Source organism: Alexandromys fortis, unplaced genomic scaffold (assembly GCF_014885135.2).
Source record: "Alexandromys fortis isolate MF-2015 unplaced genomic scaffold, M_Fortis_MF-2015_v1.1 scaffold_77, whole genome shotgun sequence".
Taxonomy (NCBI): Eukaryota; Metazoa; Chordata; class Mammalia; order Rodentia; family Cricetidae; genus Alexandromys; species Alexandromys fortis.
In genome coordinates this window covers 6,291,872-6,315,095 of record NW_026067967.1, presented here as the reverse complement: position 1 = coordinate 6,315,095, position 23,224 = coordinate 6,291,872, and the positions used below count along the sequence as shown (strand labels likewise).

Genomic DNA, 23,224 nt, shown 5'->3' with positions numbered 1-23,224 from the left:
ATTACGCACAAGTCCAGAAGTAGCCACAGCTATCTCTGAGCAAAAGGTCTCACCTTGTTAACAGAAAAGCTTCAGACCAATAACTGAGTATAAATTTAAACTAGCATTAAGGAAACATGCTGATATTCTGATATTTTCACTCACAGAACCTAGGCATTTAGTTTGTATTATATTGATTCTAAGTACGTATTAACCAACAGAAATAAATACTCTGATACATTCCTTTCTTCATACTGGAATAGAAAATCAAGAATTGTTTTCCTGGAAGGGTCCAGACAGTAAACACTTTGTTTTTCAGGCTCTACATCTGGGACGAGCACTCAGTTCTGCCACAGCGATCTGAAAGCAGTCACAGAAGACGCAAACAAACAAACAGGCCGGTACAGTAATAAAACTTTATTTACAAAAATAGATGATGGACCAGATTCTGCCACAGACAGAGTCCGCTAAACCACTGCAGAGTATGTTTTCATTTCCAATTAGACGCACTAATCACAATATCATACCTAATGAAGTAAGACACAAAACTGCTCGATGGATGTGGCATCACTAACCAACAAGTCAACTACTTTCACCTGTCAATAGAAAGAATTCTTTTCTTGTATGCTAGGAATACAAGTGTTTAGTGAATAGATTAGAGTTTATATTAGAGTTAGATCTAAAAAGAAGTTTTAGAGTAGAATATGGCCCTAGAAAAACTGGAAAGCTTTCACACCATAAACATTTATTAAACACTATTCCTCATCAGTCACAGCGTTAAGATGATAAACAAGAAGCCCCCCACTCCACCGTCAAGGAGCTTAGCCTCTCCAGCTAGACTAGGAGAAAAAGTACAATGAGGACTCTGATCACCTACAGAGGGAACCGGATAATCCCGAGGAGACAGAGGAGCACTTGGATGCTCACAGAGCAGACCTAACCAACTCCGCGTGGAGTGAGCGGACAAGGAAACAAGGCAGGTGAGGGCTGTCAGCTCTAGAGCAGAGAGAAAGAAAAGGCATAAGCACACGGAAGAACTTTTCACTCCTTCAGGGACTTGGGTTACAGAAGAGTGTGGATGCCCACAAAGGGGACAAGGACAGCAGACTCAACAAGCATTGAAATAAACAACAAAGCAAGCCGGCTGATATCTGGCCTTGGCCCTTGGTTTCTGATATTGGTAGTTAGAGAGTAGGTGATGGTAACATTTACTGCAATGGGAAATTTGTGATTAAAAACGTATAGATACAGCTCAAGTTCCCTTTTGGGGAGCCTCTTCAGAAAACCACTGTTATTAAGCTTTGGTGATTAAAAAAGAAATGTATGATTATTATAAAAATAAAATGCAAAAAATATAAAAAAGCAAGTGAGAGAATTATAATTCTATTTTTGGGAAAATTGCAAGGATAAACAAGAAAAAGGCTTGGGATCTACAATGAATACAGATTCAACCTTCACTCTCAATGCTTGTTTTTGTTTCTAATTTTTTCAAGCAAGGTCTCATACAGCTCAGACTGAACGCAAACTCACTCTGCAGCCAAAGCTGGCCTTGAATCCCTGATCTTCCTGCCTCTGCCTCCTGAGTGTATGCCACCCACATCTTGGCTTCTGAATGTTTTCTTAATTTTACAATTCAAGTCAGCTCTGTGCAGTAGAAAGGCTGAAAGCTAGCCTGCTGCTGGAGGCCTGTGTCAAGGTCTGCCTTCATCCTCTCCTTTCCTGCCGTCAGCTCACTGCTGCTTCTACTTGGAGCACTTCCATCCCGTGTTCTCATATGAGAAAGGTCCCCTCAACAGAACAGAGGCTTTCCTAATGCATATTTTTTTAAAGATATATTTCTTTATCATGCATACAGTGTTCTGTCTCCATGTATGCCCGCACGCCAGAAGAGGGCGCCAGATCTCATTACAAATGATTGTGAGCTACCACGTGGGTACTGGGAATTGAACTCAGGTCCTCTGAAGAGCAGCCAGTGCTCTTAACCACTGAGCCATCTCTCCAGCCCCCTATTCATATTTTTTATTGTGTTAATATGCCTGGTATTATGGTTCGGATATAAGTAGCACCCCTCACTGAGAGGTGACTGGATCATGCGAGCACTAATGACTAAAACATTAATGAATTCACAGCTGAACGAGCAGTCAGGAACTGCGACCCAACAGAAAGAAGTGGTTCACTTGGGGCATGTCTTTGGAGAGGACTTCTTGTTGGGCTTGTGCTACAGATCCCCCCCCCCCACACACACACCCTGTTCTTCCTGGCTGACAGGAAGAGAACAGCTTTGCTCACCACAAGCCCATTCCCTCATGAGGCCTAACCACCAACCAGCCCAGAACAACGAAGCCAGAGGACCACGGCTGAAACTTACAAACCATGAGCCAAAATCATCTCTCTGTCTTTCAAGTTGCTTACCCAGGTATCTTTGTCAGTGACGGGAAGACTAGCACGCTTCTCTAGCCACGTCGCTCCCTCCTCTGCCTCTTCAGAAAATTGTGGTCCACATCAACAGGACAGGACCGGGCAGATCACAAAAATACAGCACAGAGGCAAAGCTGGGCCCACCCACTGGCCCACACAGTAAGATGGCTCAGCAAGTAAAGGCGCCTGCTGCCCAGCCTGAGAACCTGAGTTCAATCACCGGAACAGACAAGACAGGAGAACTGATTCCTACATGCTGCCCTCTGACCTCCATGAGTGCGGCTGTGTTTGCACACACAGAGACACACATGAAATAAATTACTTGTTAAAGGTTTAAGAAAATAAACACAAGCCACAAATTATTTTTTTTTAAAGTACTATTAGGTCAGGCAGTGATGATGCACGCCTTTAATCCCAGCACTCGGGAGGCAGAGGCAGGTGGATCTCTGTGAGTTCGAGGCCAGCCTGGCCTACAGAGTGAGTTCCAGAGAGAGAGAGAGAGAAACAAAAGAAAAAATTACCCTTAAGACCTTATTTGAGAAGAGACCAAATTTACAAGGCATTTTAAAATCAGAATTTAAATTTATTTATTTTGGAGGCTGGAGAGATGGGTCAGCAGTTACTCTTCCAGACGACCCAGGTTGAACTCCCAGCAGCCATATGGTGGCCCACAACCATCTATAATTCCGGGAGATCTGATGGTCTCTGCGGGCACTGCTTGCATATGGTACACACATACATACATTCAGGCAAAACACTCACACACATAAAATAAAAAATAAATTAATAGAGCATTTTAAAAATTACTTAATTCTGAGAAATTTTTGGGACAAAAAGTATTTAAGATGTATAGAAAATAGTCTAGGCTGCCACTTGAAATCCATAAACACAAGCCAGGCAGTGATGGCGCACACCTTTAGTCCCAGCACTCGGGAAGGAGTGGCAAGCAGATCTCCATGAGTTTGAAGGCAAGCTGATCTTTAGCTTCCAGTCTAAGTCCCTCCCTTTTCTGTCTCTTTCCCAGAGAGGTAGCTGCTGCTGTGACTCCTCTTCCCCCACCTGTTTCTCTTTCTCCCTCTCTCCCACTCTCTCTCTCTCTGCCCTTCCCCCCTTTCCCCTTCATAACACATTAAATATAAAAATAAATATCCAACCTCACTCTGCATGGCATGCCTATCCGTCTGTCTTGCCCGCGGCGTAGCTCCCTGCCTGGGACCAGCCACCTTTGGAGACCTGGAGACCTGCGGCGTGGTCTCGTGGCGTGCCCATCTGTCTGTCTCTCCTCGTGGGAATCGATGCCCCATCGAGGTCTCTCACCCACCACAAGGCTTCCTGCCCCTCTGCAAACCACTGCAAGTGGCCCACTGCAGCCACTTGGGGAACTGTGCTGTCCCTGCCTGGGACTGGCTGATCTGGGGACCTGCCGCCTGCAGCAGTTACTGGGGACCTGCAGCATTTTAATTTTACATAACACAAGGCCAGCCTGGTCTACAAGAGCTAGTTCCAGGTCAGGCCCCAATGCTACAGAGAAAAACTGTCTAGGGGGGAAAAAATCCATAAGCACACAAAAGTACCTCCCACAGTGCACGCGCTAGCGCACTCACAAGCACACACAGAGCTGTAGAGTTGCTACTATAACTCAATTGGAGTCATTTATCTTCTTCTTTTTTTTTTTTTTTGCTCTTGGTTTTTTGAGATTTCTGTAGCCTTGGCTATCCTGTAACTGCCTGTAACAATCTTACAGCTTCATTGTTTATCTTCACTATTAAACTATAAGCTCACTAAATGCAAGTACATTAGTTGTGAGGCTTAATAACACATTCCAAGAGTTTATATGCGCACATAGTTAGCAATCAAGGACTACTTACTGAAAGAAATAACTAGTTTTTGTTTGTTTGTTTGTAGATAGGGTCTCTCTACTTAGCTTTGTCTGGCCTAAAACTCACTAAGCAGATCAGACTGCCCTTGAACTCAAGAGATCTGCCTGCCTCTGCCTCCTGGCAAGAAATAACTTCTTACATGAAGCTATTTTCTCAAGCTGTATTTGATAATATATACGTTCTGACCTGGGTGGAAAACAGAAAGCCTACTGGCATCATCTTTTTTTTTTTTTTTTTTTTTCTTTTCGAGACAGGGTTTCTCCGTAGCTTTTGGTTCCTGTCCTGGAACTAGCTCTTGTAGTCCAGGCTGGCCTCCAACTCACAGAGATCCGCCTGCCTCTGCCTCCCGAGTGCTGGGATTAAAGGCGTGCGCCACCACCGCCCGGCCTGGCATCATCTTTTATGGCATCTATATTACAGTAAAGTCAGAGATGAAAAAACAATTATGTTAAAGCCCATATCCATAAAGCGGAGAGTAAAAATCTGTTCTCAAGTCTAGCAACACATATAAACAAGCTCCCCAAAGACATGGGTCAGAGGAAATGCTCTTTACATTCAGTTACTCTTACTTTCCCACCACACACAGGGCCTCACCACAGTCGTGAGGGATGATTCTAGTTTACAGCGCATAGACTACAACCAAGACTACTCCACTCAATAAAATCCCAGAGGGAAAATGCTTTAGAGGACAGCATACAAACTCAGTTTAGCTTCTTTTTTTTTAATTTATTTATTATGTATACAGTATTCTCAGTATTCTGTCTGCATGTATGTCTGCAGGCCAGAAGAAGGCACCAGATCTCATTACAGATGGTTGTGAGCCGCCATGTGGTTGCTGGGAATTGAACTCAGGACCTTTGGAAGAGCAGGCAGTGCTCTTAACCGCTGAGCCATCTTTCCAGTCCCCTCAGTTTAGCTTCTTATTAAATGAGAAAATCTTTTAAAATAGACCCATTTCTAACATTTTTTGCTTTCTTTTAAATCCTTACGCTATTTGCTAAAACTACCGTGCAACAGATGCTCAGTATGCACATTAACTAATGAAGTGAGTAACAAATGAGACCTGGAGCCGGGCGGTGGTGGCACCTTTAATGCCAGTAATCCCAGCACTTGGAGGCAGAAGCAGGTGGATCTCTGTGAGTTTGAGGCCAGCCTGGTCTACAAGAGCTAGTTCCAGGACAGGCTCCAAAGCTACAGAGAAACTCTATCTCAAAAAAACAAAAAACAACAACAAAAAAACAAGACCTTTCTTATTGGTGTGGTCAGTGTGTATGTGTTGGCCAGAGGTGAACGTCAGGTGTGTTCCTCTATAGTTCCCCACCATATTTTTCGACAAGGTTTCTCACTGAAGGTGTAACTCACAGGGGCTATCCAACAAATCCCAGGGACACATCCATCACCCCACCTCTTTTATCTCCGCCAGCACTAGAGCTGTAGGTTTGCACCATACTCCTGGCTTTCATGTGGGTGTTCAGGGTATAAACTAAGGTCCTCATGCCATGAGCTAGTTAGTCCCTTAGGACCCTGTTGTTGTTGTTAATGCGTATGAGTGTTTCATCTACATGTATATCTGTGTATCGTGTGTATGCCTACTACCTGCAGAGACCAGAGAGGATGTCAGATTCCCTGAACTGTAGTTACAATGGTGAGGGTGCTAGGACTTGAACCTGGGTCTTTTGAAGAGCAGTCAGTGCTCTTAACTGCTGGGTCACCAGGACAGCCCCAAAAGACAGATTACAGTAAACTTCACAGTAAACATCTGAACTAGAAGACCGGAAAAGCAGGCCACTTTGCATTAAGAGTCTCACATTAGCAGAAAGTTCTTCTGTTGCAACTGCCTCCTGCCCTAGGACCACACTAACAGCCTCCTCGCCACCTTTGTCACTGCAGGCCACCTCAATCCCGTGACAAATAAAATGACACTGCACAGTCAGACACGAGACAAAGCAGATCGCTAGGAGAAACAGTCTGGGAATTCTCAACCAACCCAGGTCTGTCTTTAAGTAAAGCCACGGACTAGCCATTATGAACCCACGTGTTCCACTTCCTGAGATCTGCTTAAATTAAGAGGTGGTGGCTGGGCAGTACACATCTTTAATCCCAACACTTGGGAGACAGAGGCAGACAGATCTCTATAAGTTCATGGCCAGCCTAGTTTACAGAGTGAATTTAGGACAGCCAAAGCTACACAGAGAAACCCTGTCTCAAAACCCTTCCTCTCCCCTCAAAAAAGCAGGTGGCATTACTGGTTACAATGGTCATCTTCTCACCTCATTAAATGCATGCAAAAAAGGACTATCGCAGAATTCGATTAAGCACCAGAAATACAAAGTTAGAATTAAATATAAAAGACATACCTTTTTTTTTTCAATTTATTTATTATGTACGCAGTTTTCTGCCTGCATGTATGCCTGCATGCCAGAAGAGGGCACCAGATCTCATTATAGATGGCTGTGAGTCACCAAGTGGGTGCCAGGAACTGAACTTAGGAGCTCTTGAGGAGCAGCCCACTGTGCTCTTACCCTCTGAGCCATCTCTCCAGCTCAAGACACGTCCTTTCATACATGACATACAGTGACAAACGTGTCTGACTGCAGGCCTAGACTATATATGGAGCTTCAGCTGGGGGTGGCTTGGCGGCAGAGCGTTTGCCCACCATGCAGAAAGCCCCGGATTAGAGCCCCAGCAAGGAAAGAGTAAAACAAGCAAAAAGCATGGCCACATTCTCAGAACTAGGGAGACTGAGGCAGGAGAATCACAAGTTCAATACCACTCTAAGCTATTTCTAGAGCTCCAAGCCAGTCTAAGACACACAGAAATCTCAAATTAACCAAGCTACATAATGAGAGCATCTCAAAAATAAAAAATTCAATTTAATATCATGCAAAAAAACACATGGCTACATTGTAACATTATTCAATATCATTAGATAAGTCACTTCTCAAACCACACCTGCACAAAGAATTATTACAAATAATTCTCACCAGAAGGTAGCACACACCTTTAATCCCAGAACTTGGAAGACAGAGGCAGCCAAATCTCTGTGAATGAGGCCAGCCTGATCTATATAGTGAGTTCCAGGACAGGCTTCAAAGCTACACAGCGAAACCCTGCCTCTTAATAAATAAGTAAGTAAATAAATAAATAAATGCTAGCATTCCACAGTGAGACCCCTTCCGGGACCAGGAGGTGGCCGTACATGAAGTGAGCTCCATCACCTGAACCCACAGAAGGCGGTGTGACATCTATACCTGGAGCCCTCCAATGACAACGTGGGAGGCCGAGACAGAAAAACTGTCCCAAAGCTCCACTCTATAACAGGCTGCACAGAGTCACAAACAAGAGAAACCCTGTCTCAACTATGAATTCATCATGGTTGATAATTTCCGTGGGCTTTCCAAACCACAGTCTGAGTAACACCAATGGTCAGGGGTATGTGCTTGAAATCTATCCCTGCGTCTAAGTTTCTCTTCTGTGTAAGATAAAGTGACAGTCATTGCTTCTTTCTAGACCCAAAGGGTAATGATAGTCTCTAGAGCAGATTCCCAAGATTCATGGTACCCTTGGTGTCTCAGTAATCGCCTTGAAGCAGCCCTCTACCAAAAAATAAAATAAAATAACATCAGCTCCACTTATTAGGTCCTTGGAAACCATTTGAAAAGGGAATCTCGGGGCAGGGGAAATGACTCAGTGGTAAGAGCGTTCCTTGCTCTTGCAGAGGACCCGGGTTTGATTTCCAGCACTCACATGGTGGCTCCCAACCATCTATAACTCTAGTTCCAAGGGACCTGACACCTTCTTCCGACCTCCAAGTACTCCAGGCCCAAATGCATTCATGTGGAAACAGGTAGGCAAAACCCTTAAGACGCACACAATTGCTTTCTAAAAAAGAAAAATGAATCTAACAAAACTGAAATTTTTCATGGTTTTGTTTTATCTTTAAGCAACCAGAATAACCTATGGAATCTTACTATGGGGCACAGGACAAACTTGTCATGGTTTGGAATTAGAATGCAGACTGGCTCTATTTTCCGTTCCATGGGCAGCTTTCTTGACTAAGGAACAAGGCATCCTAATCTGAAGCCAAAGTACCAAATTAAAGCTTGGAAACGACTTTTTAGGAAAAAGGTCACAAAGCATCTAAACGGACAAATTGGTAAACTTGCTAACTCTACTTTAATAAATGCTGCATTCAAGAACTGAACTATCTTCCTTTCATATCCCAGCTGGGGGAGCAGAGGACTGGAAAAGACACATAAAAACATCCTCTAAGGTCTGGAAAGATGGCTCAGCAGTTAGGAGCACTGGCTGCTTTTCCAGAAGTCCTGTGTTCAATTCACAGCAACCACATGGTGGCTCACAACCCTCTGTAATGGGATTTAGTGCCCTCTTCTGGCCTGTAGCATACATTCAGGCAGAACACTATACATAATAAATAAATAAATCTTTACAAACACACACAGTCTAAGAGCCACTCAATACAATGAAAAAAATAAAACATATAAATTAGAACTTTTTATTTACTGTGTGCATTTGTGTGCCAAATCACATGCAGAGGTTAGAGGACAGCTTGCAGTAAACCCTGAGCTATCCTCGCCAGCCCAATTAGAACTTTTTAAATGGCACTAGAACTGTTTTTTAAATAAAACTTATACAAAGCAAAACTTGTTTGACTCTAACACAGACACCGCTACGCACTCCCAACCTATCAAAAACTTAAGGCTAGGGCTGGAGAGACGGCTCAGCAGTTAAGAGCATTGCCTGCTCTTCCAAAGGTCCTGAGTTCAATTCCCAGCAACCACATGGTGGCTCACAACCATCTGTAATGAGGTCTGGTGCCCTCTTCTGGTCTGCAGGCATACACACAGACAGAATATGGTATACATAATAAATAAATAAATTTTTTTTTTAAAAAAACTTAAGGCTAATTACAAATGTAATATGCATCTTTTATCTGAAAAACATCTGTAGTGTGATTTGTAATACAGGAGTATTTGTAAGAGCCTGGCTTCTGAAAGGGTTTTCTGAAACACCTCATTTGGTCCTATGCCATTACCTTTGTCTACTGAAGAAACTGAGGTCCATATTATCGAAACAACTGCTCTACCACCATACATTACATTGCTCAACACAAAAGCCCAGTCTTTCAGCTCTTACCAAACTCTTTCTCAAAAAAAAAACTGAGTCAATCTTATCCACTTAACTATTTTAAGTTGTCTGAGACATCATCAAATTTCTGAAGATCTTTTTCCTGCACAGGAAAAACTTCCACCTTCAGAGAGACTTTTCATTTGCCATGTGTCTTGAACAGTGTGACATTAATTAACAATTATTCTTAGATTTTGACACAATCTATTATCAATCCTTAGCAACTATATCAATGGCAATGCTGTGGCTGAGGCAAATGATTCCTTAGTCCAACTTCTGTCCCGTTTTTGCTTAGCTGATGGCCCAAAGCTCAACACTAGATATATCAAACCATCCTCTTCCAGTACTAATACAAAATAAGTCCACTGGTCAAAATTCAGGGAAACTCAGGCTTACCTGCTATTCAAACTGCAGTGGCACCCATGCCTGCCTCTTAACTTCGTCCAAATAAATTCTAAAAGCAATTTACTATCAGTTTCCCTAAAATTCTCACATTTTTCTCTCTGACAAATAAATTACTATTATTTTTAAAGTATCCTAAAACTTAACTTAAGGTATCCTACTTTACAGTAACTATTTCCTTCAAAAAAGAATGTAAATATAATTTAATAACGAAAGTAATACACCAGAAGCTTAATGATTAAAGAAATTCTGCAGAAAATCTTAATATGAAGTCCACCAATTTTCATAGTTTTAAAAAACTAGCTTTTTTAGCCAGAGAGAGTGTAAAAAATGCGAACCGGTAAAGAGATGTATCGGGCACATTAAGATGTGCCTTAATCCTAGCACATGGGAGGAGACAGAGGCAGGAGGGCTTTTAGGAGTTCCAGGCCAGCATGATGTGCAGAGTTCCAAGGCAGACAAAGCAACAGTGAGACGTTTCTCAGAAGAGACAGGTGAAGAGCATCTTAAGAACCGCCTTAGGGTTAATCTTCGATAACATCGTATTTTACGCATTTTCACTACAGGTTACTTTGAAGAACTTCATACTCGGGCCTTTCCCTAGCTATGTAAATCCATCATATCGGGAACTTCATTTTCATAGAGAACAGAAAATCGACTCTGCTTTCTTAGAAAGGTCATAGCTATCATATCTTGTAAAATACCCAGCCCACCCTGGTCATCTACACTCAGATCAAAAGAAAAAGAAGGGGGAGAAAGACCTATTTGGAAAACGTTTCTTCTGCCAAGGGCTGTACCCAGACAAAGGCAATGTTCGGAGTACACAAATAAGCCTTCTCCGAGGGAAATAAGTGCTAGAAAAGGAGCGGCATGGATCAGGATTAACTGGGGGAAGAGTGTGAGCGCTCGGTGCGTGAGGGTTGCAAGCCGCAAGCACAGCGCTCGAGATGCTCCAGCAAAAGAACCAGCAGCAGGAAGTTTCAATGGGGCCGGGCAGAGCATGCGCCCTGCACCCGCGCGGTGGCCTTATGTGGAAGGAGCACCACTTGCGAACACCAATAATAGACCAGCGGCACCAGAGAGAGAAACATGAGCAACAAGCACCTTCTTCAACTGTTTCCCCTACCGTCTGCGCCCCTCCTCCAGCCTACAGACTAACCACCCCACCCCACCCTGCAAATGGAAGAGTGACTTCTTCTTCCCCTAAGCCCTGTTGCCGCGATAGGGGAGGGGGGAAGGGAGAGAGAAAAGTGGGGAGATGCTTTTCTATTATTTTGGGGGAGGTGGCGAGGAGGAAAACTATGGAGGAGGAGAAATTAACCCTTGCTTCCCCAGAGTGGAGAAGCTGAGCCGACTTCATTTCCTCTCCCGATGAGGGACTGGGGGAAGCCCCCTTCCCTGAGCGGAGAAGCCGATCTCCCTAAGGCCAGGAAGGAGTTTGGGGGTTTAGATCAGCCCTCCAGGGCACGGGAAGAGACGGGAACCGACTCTCTCGGGGGAGTTCCCACCACAGGGAGAGTGGAGTGTCCGCCGGCCCCCGCCCACTCAGGTGGAGTGAGCCGAGGGGGCGCCGGGAGAAGATGGGCCCGGCCTCCCCGGAGACAGTGGGGAGGATCGGAGGGAGGAGGGGGAGGAGAAAAGCGCAAGGCTGGCCGGAACCTGCTCTCCCCTTCCCCCGCCACCTAAAGGGGATCAGAACTGGGGGGCCCACACCGGCGCGGGGGACCCGGCCCCAGGGCGTCCGCCCGGCACAATGATCCCTCCCGGGCCCCGGCCCCCACCGGGCCCGCGACGCCCCCACCTCCGTCCCCGCGGGGCACGGTGGCCCTAGAGGGGGGGGCCTCCGCCCCGCCTCCCCAGCACCCGGGACCCCCCCTTCTCCCCGGGATCCACGGAGCAGAGCCCGGTCCCTGGAGAAGGGGGAGCCGGCCGCAGAGCCCCGGGAGGTCTACGGAGAGGCAGAGCGCGCCAGGGCCGCTTCCCGCCGGGCGTTCGGGCCGACCGCTCACCTTCTCCGTGGCCGATGTCCGGCGGCGGCGCCTGCAGCACCCGCTCCAGCTCGGGGAAGGGCAGCTCGGGCAGGTCCAGCAGCGGCCCGTAGCGTTCCAGGAAGGAGCAGACGACGGCGAAGTTGGGGCACGAACCCGGGCAGCCCGGAGGAGCCATCGCCGCCGCCGCCGCCGCCGCCGTCGCCATTTTGAACTGGAGGATGGAGGAGGAGGGGATGGGGGGGAGCGGCGGCGGCGGGAGGAGTTCGGGGGGGAGCCGAGGGCCGGCAGGGCCGCCGTGCGGACGACAGGAGGCGCTCGCTCGCTCTCTCGAGTGGACGCCCCGGCGGCGGCGAGCGTCTCAGGCCCGGGCACCGCGATCCCACAATACCACGCCGGCCCGGAGCAGTCGAGAAGCGCGTGCGCTAGGGGGGCCAGAGTGGCGCTCCGGGGCCTCCGCTCTCCGCCCTCTTCCCGTCCCCGGCCCTCGTCGACTTCTTCTCCCCTCCCACTCCGGGGTCGCCGCGGCCTCGTGTGACAGGGGGAATGAAAACAAGGGGAGCGGGGCGGAGGGGCGGGCACCGAGCCCGCGGGGCGGGACTCGCCGGGACGGCAGCCAATGGGGAGCGAGGGGCGGGGCGCTCGGCTAGCCTCGCCCCAGGCCTGGGAGCTGTGCGGGGAAGAGGGAAAGCGCCCGGTCGGGCGGACTCTGGGAGCCGCGGGGAGCAGCGGGGAGCAGCGGCGCTCCGTGAGTGATCTCCGGGACCCGGGGACGGAGGCGACCGGGAGGAGGGGAAGTTGGACGGAGGGTAAAGAGAATGGCGGCTGGGAGTGCGATTGTGGGGAGCGGTTAGGGAAAGTGGAGGAAGGTGCGGTTGTGGCGAGGTGCGGGACCGTGGAGGAAAGTCTCTCGGGAAGGTCGCCGGGGGCTCTTGCCCTCTGCGGAGGGTTGTGTGACTGAGCTGTTCCTGGGGAGACGCTACACAGGTCTCCTCGCCCCAGATAGGGCTCCCACAGACGGACCAAAGTACAGATAGCACCAAAGTCCAACTTGGTGAACCCATGAGTTTTATTTTTACGGGAGTATGTATGGGTGAGGGTTTACGTACAGGAGCAGAAATGACTCAAAGACAGCTGCATCTGTAAGGCACACCACAGCGCGGGTGACAGCTTCCGAAAGCTGGGAGCCCAGCACGGTGACAGCTCCCAACACCTGGAGCACCCTGCAGTCTGCAGACAGCTCAGCAGGTTGGAGAGTAGTGTGGTTTCCCAGAGACTCTGCTCTGAACCCCTTCAGCTGATGGTTTCTGATTCTTCCAGGCGCTGGTCTGATCCCAGCGTCTTCTGTGAAGCCCAGCTTCCTTCAGTCTGAGGGGTGTCTCAGCTTTTATCGCTAATTCTGGCAGGGAGGGACCTGGTGAATCTGGCCGGTTTCAGGGACTTCCTGACGCGATTTCGAGTTGTTTTACTTTCCTGTTTAAAGAGCTTCCTTGCCTAGTGGAAACTCTTATACAATACTGAAGGGCACGAATCTCAACTGAGTCCCGGGGCTCACCAGCGGGGAATCAATTAGTGAGGAACCACACACACACACACACACACACACACACACACACACACACACACACACACACACGACAGAATCTGAGAAACCAAGCTCTACTGGAGGAAAGACTCTGGGCTCAGCTCAGGCTCTGAGAGTGAGCTAGGACTCTACGTAGAGGACTGGGAGACCGTAGAACGGCAAGTTTGATAGGAAGTCTAGTTCCATTCCACTGAGGAGTAAGATGTAACATTCTCCCAGAAAGAATCCCAGTGCTGCTTGGGAAACAATGTATGTATGCTAGCAGCTGGAATTTTGGATTGAGGCACACCCGAGTCCTACTCCTAAATACTTTATAACCTTCTGAAGTTCCTCCATTACTTCAAACATCGCTAGAGAAGTGATAGTATCTCCAGCATGGATAATTCCCAATAAAGTGGTTAGTGTAATTCCCTGCCACATTGTATGTACTTTAAAATACACTCACTCCTTTAATCCCAGCCAACAGTGAGCAGAAGCAGAAAGAGCTCTGAGTTGAGGCCACGTAGTGAAAGTCTGTTTCAAATAAACAAATCTTTCTTGTTATCAAAAAAAGATGTTCCAGTAGGGTGGTGGTGGCTCATGCCACCACTTGGGAGGCAAAGGCAGGCGAATCTCTGTGAGTTTGAGGCCAGCCTGGTCTACAGAGTAAGATCCAGGACAGGCGCCAAAATTACAGAGAAACCTTGACTCAAAAAAATAAAAAATAAAGAAAAAGATGTTCCTATCATTTAAGTTGAATGCAGCTATATTTAGCCTACAATTTATTACTTTAAGCCAAAGTTCTAAAGGTATATTTAAAACATGTAATGCCGGGCAGTAGTGGCGCACGCCTTTAATCCCAGCACTTGGGAGGCAGAGGCAGGCGGATCTTTGTGAGTTCAAGACCAGCCTGGTCTACAAGAGCTAGTTCCAGGACAGGCTCCAAAACCACAGAGAAACCCTGTCTTGAAAAAGCAAAAAAAAAAAAAAAAAAAAAAAAAAAACTTATGTAATATCTACTACCTAAAGCTAATATAAAGCAACATAGCAACATATAGTATGAATCATATAAAATAAGAAATGAATGACTAAATATGAATTTCTTTTAATGGGCAGATGATTATGCCAGGAACATGGAAAAGGGTTTCAGAGATAATCACTGAATTTTGTTATACATTTCCAGGTAAAAAGAGGGGAAAATCATAAAGGTCTGTATCATTTTCATTATCAAAGAAACTTGTTTTTAAAGAGAAAAAAATTTCTCTGAAAGAAAGTTATTACCTAGAATAATGCTTCTTTTAAGATATCATTTGTGTGTGCAGACTTTTGTGCTACATGCCTGCAGGTCAGAAGACAACTTCATGGGATCCCTTCTCTCCTTCCACCTTTTTTTTTTTCTTGGTATTTTGAGACAGGATTTCTCTATGTAACAGCCTTGGCTGTCCTGAAACTTCCTCTTGTAGTCCAGGCTGGCCTCGAACTCACAGAGATACACCTGCCTCTGCCTCCCGAGTTTTGGGATTAAAGGTGTGCGCCACCACTGCCTAACTCCTTCCACCTTTAATGAGTTCGAGGCAGTCCAGTCTCCAGTGAGTTCCAGGACAGTCAAGACTACACAAAGAAACCCTGTCTTGAAAAATCCCAGAAAAGCGTAGGCTTTGATGCTGTCCTGTTCTTTACCATACTTAATTCACAGCCTTATCCAAAGGGGCCTGATAACTAAGGCTGGGGCTTCTGCTTTTCTAATCCAGACTGGAATGAGAGCAGCCCTTGGGCCTCTGAAAATTAGATCCATCCAAAGATAAGAGATGTCTTGCTACAAAGCAAAATTAAGGTCATGCTTTCAGGAAGTCTGTTGTTGAAAAACAGTAAACAGCACACGCCCACGATACTGGTGGACCACAGAGTTGCTAACACGTTAGTGGCAGAGGAGCCCCTGCCCTGAGCCTCCTCCGAAGCACGCCTCTGCCCTCTGCCGTTCTTGTTCTCCAGTGCTGCTCCGGTGAGCTGCAGCAATAGGATATCAACACAGATACCAAGAGAACTTATCCCAGCACGCACTTTCGTTTCTATGAAGTCTGTGTTTATGCTGCCTCATTCTTAAATATTTCTAATATGCCCCCAGCTGACAGACGTAGATTCAAACTGTGACTCATGACTCATTGGCGTGTTTTCACCATCAATTTAGTGCGTCAAGATCAAAATTATACTAAAAATGAAAGAGAATTTTTTTTTTCTTTTGGTTTTTCGAGACAGGGTTTCTCTGTGGTTTTGGAGCCTGTCCTGGAACTAGCTCTTGTAGACCAGGCTGGTCTCGAACTCACAGAGATCCGCCTGCCTCTGCCTCCCGAGTGCTGGGATTAAAGGCGTGCGCCACCACCTCCCGGCCTAAGAGAATTTTTAAAAAGAAAAATAATGCAGTCAGTCTAGGAGTCCTGAAGTGACACACACAGTCTAGGGGTCCTGAAGTAACACACACAGCAGGCACAGAGAAGAATGCCCCCATACAGCAGGACTCAGGAAGCTGAAAAATGAAATCTCTGTGTGTGCTGGGGAGAGGAGAAGGAGGCGAGGAGGAGGGTAAAGCCTCTGAAGAGCCTTCCTCCCTAATTTAGGATTGGTCAGTTTGTAGGAAGCTAGGATGGTTAACTGAGAACCATTGTGTGGCAGGTCCTGAGCAGGCCTTGAACTTGTTGGGCCAGTCCCTCAGCAGGGGGCCTGCTGTGAGAGGCAGAAGCCTACGGTGCCTTGTTCTAAGCTGTGGGGCTTTTGTTCCAGTCAGAAAAGTGAGAAAGACTCTGGCCATCTTGTGAATTCGCCACCTTTGTTAACTAGCCATGGCCCCCTCCCTTTCTGTCTGCCTACCAGGAGGTCCATCTCCTAGTCTCTCAACAGGATCCCAAAATACTAAGCATAAGTATTGTTTTGAAGAACCAGTCCGCCTCCATTTTAGGTTTAAAAGTCATCTTTTCCTTTTCTTCTTTAAATGAGCATCTGTGTGTTGCCTCCATGTTTGTCTTTGTGAGGGTGCTGGATCCCCTGGAACTAGAGTTACAGACGGTTGTGAGCTGCATGTGGAAACTTGAACCTGGTGCCCTGGAGGAGCCTTCAGTGCCCTTAAAACCCTGAGCCATTCCTCCAGCCCCCTTAAAAGCCATCTTATATTAAAAACAAACTAGGCTCATTCCTGTTTATGACTAAGTCTGTTTCTCAAGGACCGGGCTATGCGCTACCTGTAACTTTAACTACAAATGGTTTTTGTTCCAGGAAACAGCAACCATGTTTTTGTGTCAAAGCGTTTTTATGACTGCCTGTTACTATGACTACCTTGATTCAACCACCTTGCAGTCATGCCTTTGTTTGAGCAGGTCCTTAGAACTAACTCTGCTTATATTCTGCTCCTATAACCCAGTCAGGGTGCCCACCAAATTCCTCAAGTGGAAATCTCCTACCCCGAGCTATAAAACCTTGTCTTCCTCATGTCCAGCCTCTTGAGCCCCATCTTAAGAGGAGGAAGCCCATGTACGTGAATAAAAGACTTGTTGTTTTATTATTATTAATTAAAGCAAAAGATCACTTTAATTAATTGTTTGTTTTAATTAATTTAGCCTTGATGATTTGGGTCAGTGTCTCCTCCCATCTTTGGGATTAACAACTTCACAGTAATTATATACACAGTAACTAATGGAATTTATCCCAAGCATACAAAATTTGCTTTAACATACAAAAATCAGTCTCTATATTATATCATATTAACAGAATAAAGAAAAAGGCCCATTCATTTCAATGGATGCAAAAAAAAAAAAAAAACAACCAAACTTTGGCCGGGTGTGGTGGTGTGTGCACACCTTTAGTCCCAGCTAAACTCAGGAGTCAGAGGCAGGCGGATCTCTGTGAATTCAAAGCCAGCCAGGGCTACAGAGAGAAACCCTGTCTCAAAGAAACTAGAGTAGCAACTAAGGAAGAGCCAAGAAGCCCTTGTTCCTATTTCTATCAAAGTGAATGGAAGGAGGAAGCCACTACCTCTTTAGTGCAGAGGAGATGGAATCGGGGCAGTTGATGGACTTGCAGAAGAAAGTCTGTAGTATCCAGACAGTGTGGTGAGAAGATGGGCTGATGGACCAGGTTCCAGTCACCACCCTCTTCAAGCTGCTCAACCTCACAGAGTTACCGTCCATACCAGAAAATGGAAACTGTGGTCTGCCCCTTGCAGTATCCTGAAATTTGTTCATTGTTCATGTTGATATCATTATATTAGGATATATTTTACACATTGGCTTTTGAGCCATGAGGAAGGATGTTTAAACATTAATTTCAAACCAGAAGGATTTCAAACATCTTTGTAATGTTTGCTATAATGTTAATGTAAAATGGGGACTGGAGAGATGGCTCAGTGGTTAAGAGCACTGGCTGCTCTTCCAGAGGACCTGGTTTTGATTCCCAGCACCCACGTGGCAGCTCACATCAGCCTGTAACTCCAGTTCCAGGGGCTCTGTGTCCTCTGTAGGCACCAAGCATGCTCATGGTGCACAGAAACGCATGCAGGCAAAACACCCATACACATAAAATTTAATAATAATAATAATGAGCATAGTGGTACATACCTTTAATCCCAGAGCTCAGGACACAGAAGCAGGAGCATCTCTGTCAGTTCTAGGCCAGAGTGGTCTATATAGCAAGTTTCTGTCCGAGTTCTGGTCCAGTCATGACTACATAGTGAGACCCAGTCTTAAAGAAGTGCAGAGAAGCTTCTGGCTTGGATCTAGAAAGCTGGCTGGGGATGGCTAGAGAATGGGGAGAGGACAATACCAAAGTGACCCACACAGGCCACAGAAAAGTTGGGGCAGGTGGGCAGTGCTCCAGCAGCAGCAGCAACTACCTCAGCACTTCTGGACCTCGGGGTGGTGGTTGTTATGTACAGCCCAGAGCCGGGGTCAGTTACTCTCTATAGGAAACAGGAAGAAGGGAGAAGGATGCTACCATTGCTAGTGTGCACACTGATCAGTCGTCCGCCAACACTTGGAGAAGGAAGACGACTTTGTCAGTTTCCCAGGAGTCTGAGGCCTTGATCCCTGTAATAGCTGTACATTCAGAGTATCCCGAACTCGGCTTCCTCCTTTCCCTACAGACAGGAAGGAGTTAAAGAGATAGTGCATCAGATAAGAGTGCCTACTGCTCTTGCAGAAGACCTGAGTTTGGTTCCCAGCAAGCAAAGTGTCTCACAACCATGTGAAACTCTAATTCCAAAGGCTCCAGTGCCGTCTACTGGCCGCTGTGGGCTCCTGCATGCAGGTGGTGCAGTTGGCTCATGCAAGCCTATGTCCACACACATAAACAAAGATAAACCGTTTTTTTATTTTTATTTTTAACAAAGGATAGGGAGCAGCACTGAAATGTGTGTGGCTGTAGAAAGGGCCACCTGAGAGTGTAGCAAGGTGACCATTTGCAAGTCATAAAAAGGTCTCACCATGAACCAACCATGCTGGCATTTTTATCTTACATTCTGGCTTTCCAAAGTGAGAGAAGAAAGTTCTACCATTGAAGCCACCTGTGGCATTTTGTGTTAGAAGCCATAGCACACGTCTCAAGGCACAGATACAGGCATCCTCTGCTCACGCCAGTTTACTATTTCCCATAATTCGTTTTGCTGCTTCTCAAAAGTTTCTTAGGGACAGGGGACAGCCAAGTGGATAGAGGCTGACCACCTGGATTCCATCCTGGGATCCCACGAGGTGGCCTGAGAGAAGCAGGTCTAACTTCTACATAAACACGATGTGACTTGCACACACAGACCATAAAAATAATAATAATAATTTTTTGACGGGTCTCACTGTGTGGCTCCTGGCTGGCCTCTGTTAGCTGCCTCCGCTGACTGCCGAGGGCAAAGGTTACACCATCATGCTCAGTAGTTTTAGGTTTTAAAAAATTATCTTGTGTTTCTGGAAAAGGAGCTACTTTGTTGGATTATTTAGTTATTTGTTGGTTGATTGATTGGTTGGATGAGACAGGATCCTTCTATGTAGCCCTGGCCTCCATTTAAGTTAAATTTACAGCCGGGCGGTGGTGGCGCATGCCTTTAATCCCAGCACTCGGGAGGCAGAGGCAGGTGGATCTCTGTGAGTCTGAGGCCAGCCTTGTCTACAGAGTGAGTTCCAGAACAGCCAGGGCTACACAGAGAAACCCTGTCCCAAAAAACAAGAGGGAGGTAGGGAGAGAGGGAGGGAGGGAGGGAGGGAGGGAGGGAGGGAGGGGGGGAGGGGGGAGGAAGATAGAGAGAGAGGGAGGGAGAGAGGGAGGGAGGGAGGGAGGGAGGGAGGGAGGGAGGGAGGGAGGGAGGGGATTTACAATGGGGTAAGAATCTTGTTAGAGAAGGCTACCTCGTGTGGAAAATTGGGGCATCTATCTCTGGATTTTGGAGTGGTTTCAACGTTCCTTAGTGACTGACTTGGCACCTTTTTCTTTAACTTCAGATTGCAGCTCGGTTACTGATGGCTTCCCCTAAAATTGCTTCCCTCTCTTGGGGGCAAATGAAAGTGCAAGGCTCTACCTCAACCTACAAGGATTGCAAAGTATGGCCCGGAGGCAGTCGGGCTTGGGACTGGAGAGAAACAGGAACTGAGGTAAGATTCTGTGATGAGACTGGCTGATGCTGCAGGAGGCTGACCAGTGAGATTCAGTGCTGAGACTGGCTGACGCTCCAGGAGGTTGACCAGTAGGCTGCAGTGATAGACTGGCTGATACTCCAGGAGGTTGACCAGTAGGCTGCAGTGATAAACTGGCTGACCTCCAGGAGGCTGACCAAGTAACTTTGGACCTCCTCTTCTCTGCCAAGAATGTTCATCACCGTTGAACTGCCCCTTTTGAAGTACATCATGCAAGGCTCAAAGCTGGTTGAGAATACCGGCTACTCTTCCGGAAGATCTGATTCGATTAGCACTCTCATGGCGACTCAAAACCATCTGTCACTCCAGCATCCGTTATGGCATACAGACATACATATAGGCAAAACACCCATGATGGTGTACAGACATACAAGTAGGGAAAACACCCATGATGGTGTACAGACATACATGTAGACAAAACCCCCACTCACACACAACACAACAGACTACACAATGCAATGTAATGGACCCAAAATTCCACTCATATTCATCAACTTGTTGCTATTCTCAGAATCCTGGGATATATTTATTAACCCCCAAGAGAGCCCCCGCAGCCATGGACAGCCAGTGCCACTTTCTCCATCTGCACGACCAGCTCCTGGAATGACTTTTTTGTTTGTTTGTTTGTTTTTGTTTTTCGAGACAGAGTTTCTCTGTGGCTTTGGAGCCTGTCCTGGAACTAGCTCTGTAGACCAGGCTGGTCTCGAACTCACAGAGATCCGCCTGCCTCTGCCTCCCAAGTGCTGGGATTAAAGGCGTGTGCCACCACCGCCCGGCCTGGAATGACTTTTTATTTGTTTGGGAATTCAGTCCTAAAGCAGCAAAACTGTAGGCCAGATCAGGCTACTGGCTTGGTGTTACAGGAGGGGCCGCTTGTTGGTTCCTGGCCACTTAGCCCCAAAATAATCACACAGAAACTCTATTAATTAAATCACTGCTTGGCCCATTAGCTCTAGCTTCTTATTGGCTAACTCCTACATATTCACTTAACCCATCTCCATTAATCTGTGCACCACCACGAGGTCGTGGCCTAACAGCAAAGTTTCAGCACGTCTGTGTCTGTCTCCGGCAGTGGCTCCATGGCTACTCTCTGACTCCTCTCTTCTTCCTCCCAGCATACAGCCTGCCTTTCCAGGCCTAGTTCTGTTCTTCCCTGCCATAGGCTCAAAGCCGTTCTTTATCCATTAACCAATAAGAGCAACACAGAGACAGAGAGACCTCTCACACCAGCTTGGTTGAGAGGAAAGAGACCTAAACACACATGTTGAAGGGAGAGGTGGGCATCGGGACTTCCAGCTCCTTTCTGACGTGGTTTGCCCTCAGAACAAAGCTGTATGTGGGCTTTGGCGATCGATCCTGTATTACAAGTGCAGCAGGGTTAGGCCAGTGCGGTTTGGGTCTGAATCTTAAGCACTGCCCCACAGAATCCCCCATTCCTGGGCGTGCTGACCGTGGGCAAGCATGCAACAGAAGACCCTTTTCAACCTGCCTTGTTAGCGAGACGATGGGAAGGTTGCTGACACTCAGGGCTCCTGTGGCCCGAAGCTGGAGGGAGGGAGGCTAAGATCACTGCAGAGAATTGTGGTCAGGAGTTTCATAGTACTGTGGCAGAAAAGGAGCCAGGGCCCTGGGAGAGTCAAGATGGTAGAGAGGCTGACACTCAGGCGAGGGACAATGAGAACACAACCCAGACAGTATCTAGAGGGCATAGACTCCCGCCATCTTTACCACAGTGCAGCCAGCGACTAGTACGCCTGCTGTCCATGCAAGCCTGTGATCGTGCAGAAGGAAATGGTTCTTTGAAAGTTTAATTTAGCCATGTTTCCTTTTCGGTTTAATCATAAAATTTCTGAGCCACAAAGGATGAAATCGTCTTGTCTGGCTGCTCTACTGGGTAGCAGTTAAGACACTGTGCTATGATTATTAGCTTTCCCCCAAGAAAAACCTGAGCTTCACAGCCCTAGGCTGTGTGATAAAAGCCTCTTAATAGAGAACAGAATCATGCTCTGTGAGAGCCTCGGTTGCTTTGAGGACCTGGAAGCATACAGGAGCTCAGGGCAGGTGGAAAAAAGCACCGCTCCAATTCCAGGTTCCCAGAGAAGCTGAGAGTAATTGCTGCCCGCTCCTGGATCCACTGGCCCCTGCTGTTATCTTTTACTGCTCGGTGCACGCACGACACTGTGGGCCTGCAGGTCAGCGCGGCTGAACCGTCAGTGCATTTCACTGACGCAGCAGCTCCGCCGGGCTCCCGCTAGCTCTAGTCTGACTGCCAAGGATCACAGTGTCGCCGGCTGACAACCTCCCTGCAATTCCAGCTGCCAGCGGTCCTGTTTCATGATACCCGCTGCCCTGAAACAACTTGCGCCCCAAGAGTCGGGGGTCGTGGCTCTGTTCAAAACAGTTGCTAGTCGTTGTTAAATGAAGTAACTGTCCAGGAATTTGCATAAGTGCATTTATTTAAGGAAGGTGAAGTTCTCCAACCCTGGCCTATAATTGTTCACTGTGGTATTAGCTCCAGAAAAAAAAAAAAAAAACACTAAATTTTTTAAAATCATGTTTATTAGTTTAGTTCACGGTGGATCTGAGATTGATCAGAGTGTGGCCTGAGAAGAATTTCTGATTAATTCTTTTATAGTCTTAATAAATAGTTGTGATCAATCCCAGCACTTGGGAGGCAGAGGCAGGCAGATCTCTGTGAGTTCGAGGCCAGTCTGGACTACAAGAGCTCGTTCCAGGACAGGCTCCAAAGCTACAGAGAAACCCTGTCTCAAAAAAACAAAACAAAGTTGGGAGGCTGGAGAAATGGCTCAGAGGTTAAGAGCCCTGACTGCTCTTCCAGAGGTCCTGAGTTCAAGTCCCAGCAACCACAGTATGGCTCACAACCATCTATGAGATCTGGTTCCCCCTTCTGGCCAACAGGTGTACATGCAGGCAGAACACTGTATACATAATAAATAAAATCTTTAAAAAAAAAGAAAAGAAAAAAGTTGTGATCATGTATGTCCCTTTTCCAGTTTGTCCTTAAAAATGTTCAGTATTGCCGGGCAGTGTTGGCGCACGCCTTTAATCCCAGCACTCGGGAGGCAGAGGCAGGCGGATCTCTGGGAGTTCGAGACCAGCCTGGTCTACAAGAGCTAGTTCCAGGACAGGCTCCAAAAACACAGAGAAACCCTGTCTCGAAAA

At 46.9% G+C, this 23,224-nt stretch overlaps 2 protein-coding genes across 4 annotated transcripts in view; one reads left to right on the top strand and one right to left on the bottom strand.

Moving 5' to 3' along the window:
- Rsf1 (remodeling and spacing factor 1) overlaps positions 1-12,339 on the bottom strand; it is a 100,427-nt gene extending 88,088 nt beyond the window's left edge. The window contains exon 1 of the mRNA XM_050154582.1: positions 11,837-12,339. Coding sequence (XP_050010539.1) covers positions 11,837-12,023 — 187 coding nt within the window. The 5' untranslated portion in view covers positions 12,024-12,339. The remainder of the gene's footprint in view (positions 1-11,836) is intronic.
- Positions 12,340-12,427: 88 nt separating this feature from the next.
- Positions 12,428-23,224, top strand: part of Aamdc (adipogenesis associated Mth938 domain containing) — a 14,422-nt gene continuing 3,625 nt past the window's right edge. For 2 of the 3 annotated variants that reach the window (XM_050154584.1, XM_050154583.1), the window contains exons 1-2: positions 12,428-12,563; positions 19,850-19,999. In XM_050154584.1, coding sequence (XP_050010541.1) covers positions 12,435-12,563; positions 19,850-19,999 — 279 coding nt within the window. In that variant the 5' untranslated portion in view covers positions 12,428-12,434. Of the gene's footprint in view, positions 12,625-19,849; positions 20,000-23,224 lie in introns of all 3 variants that reach the window. The other variant, XM_050154585.1, reaches the window with a different exon arrangement.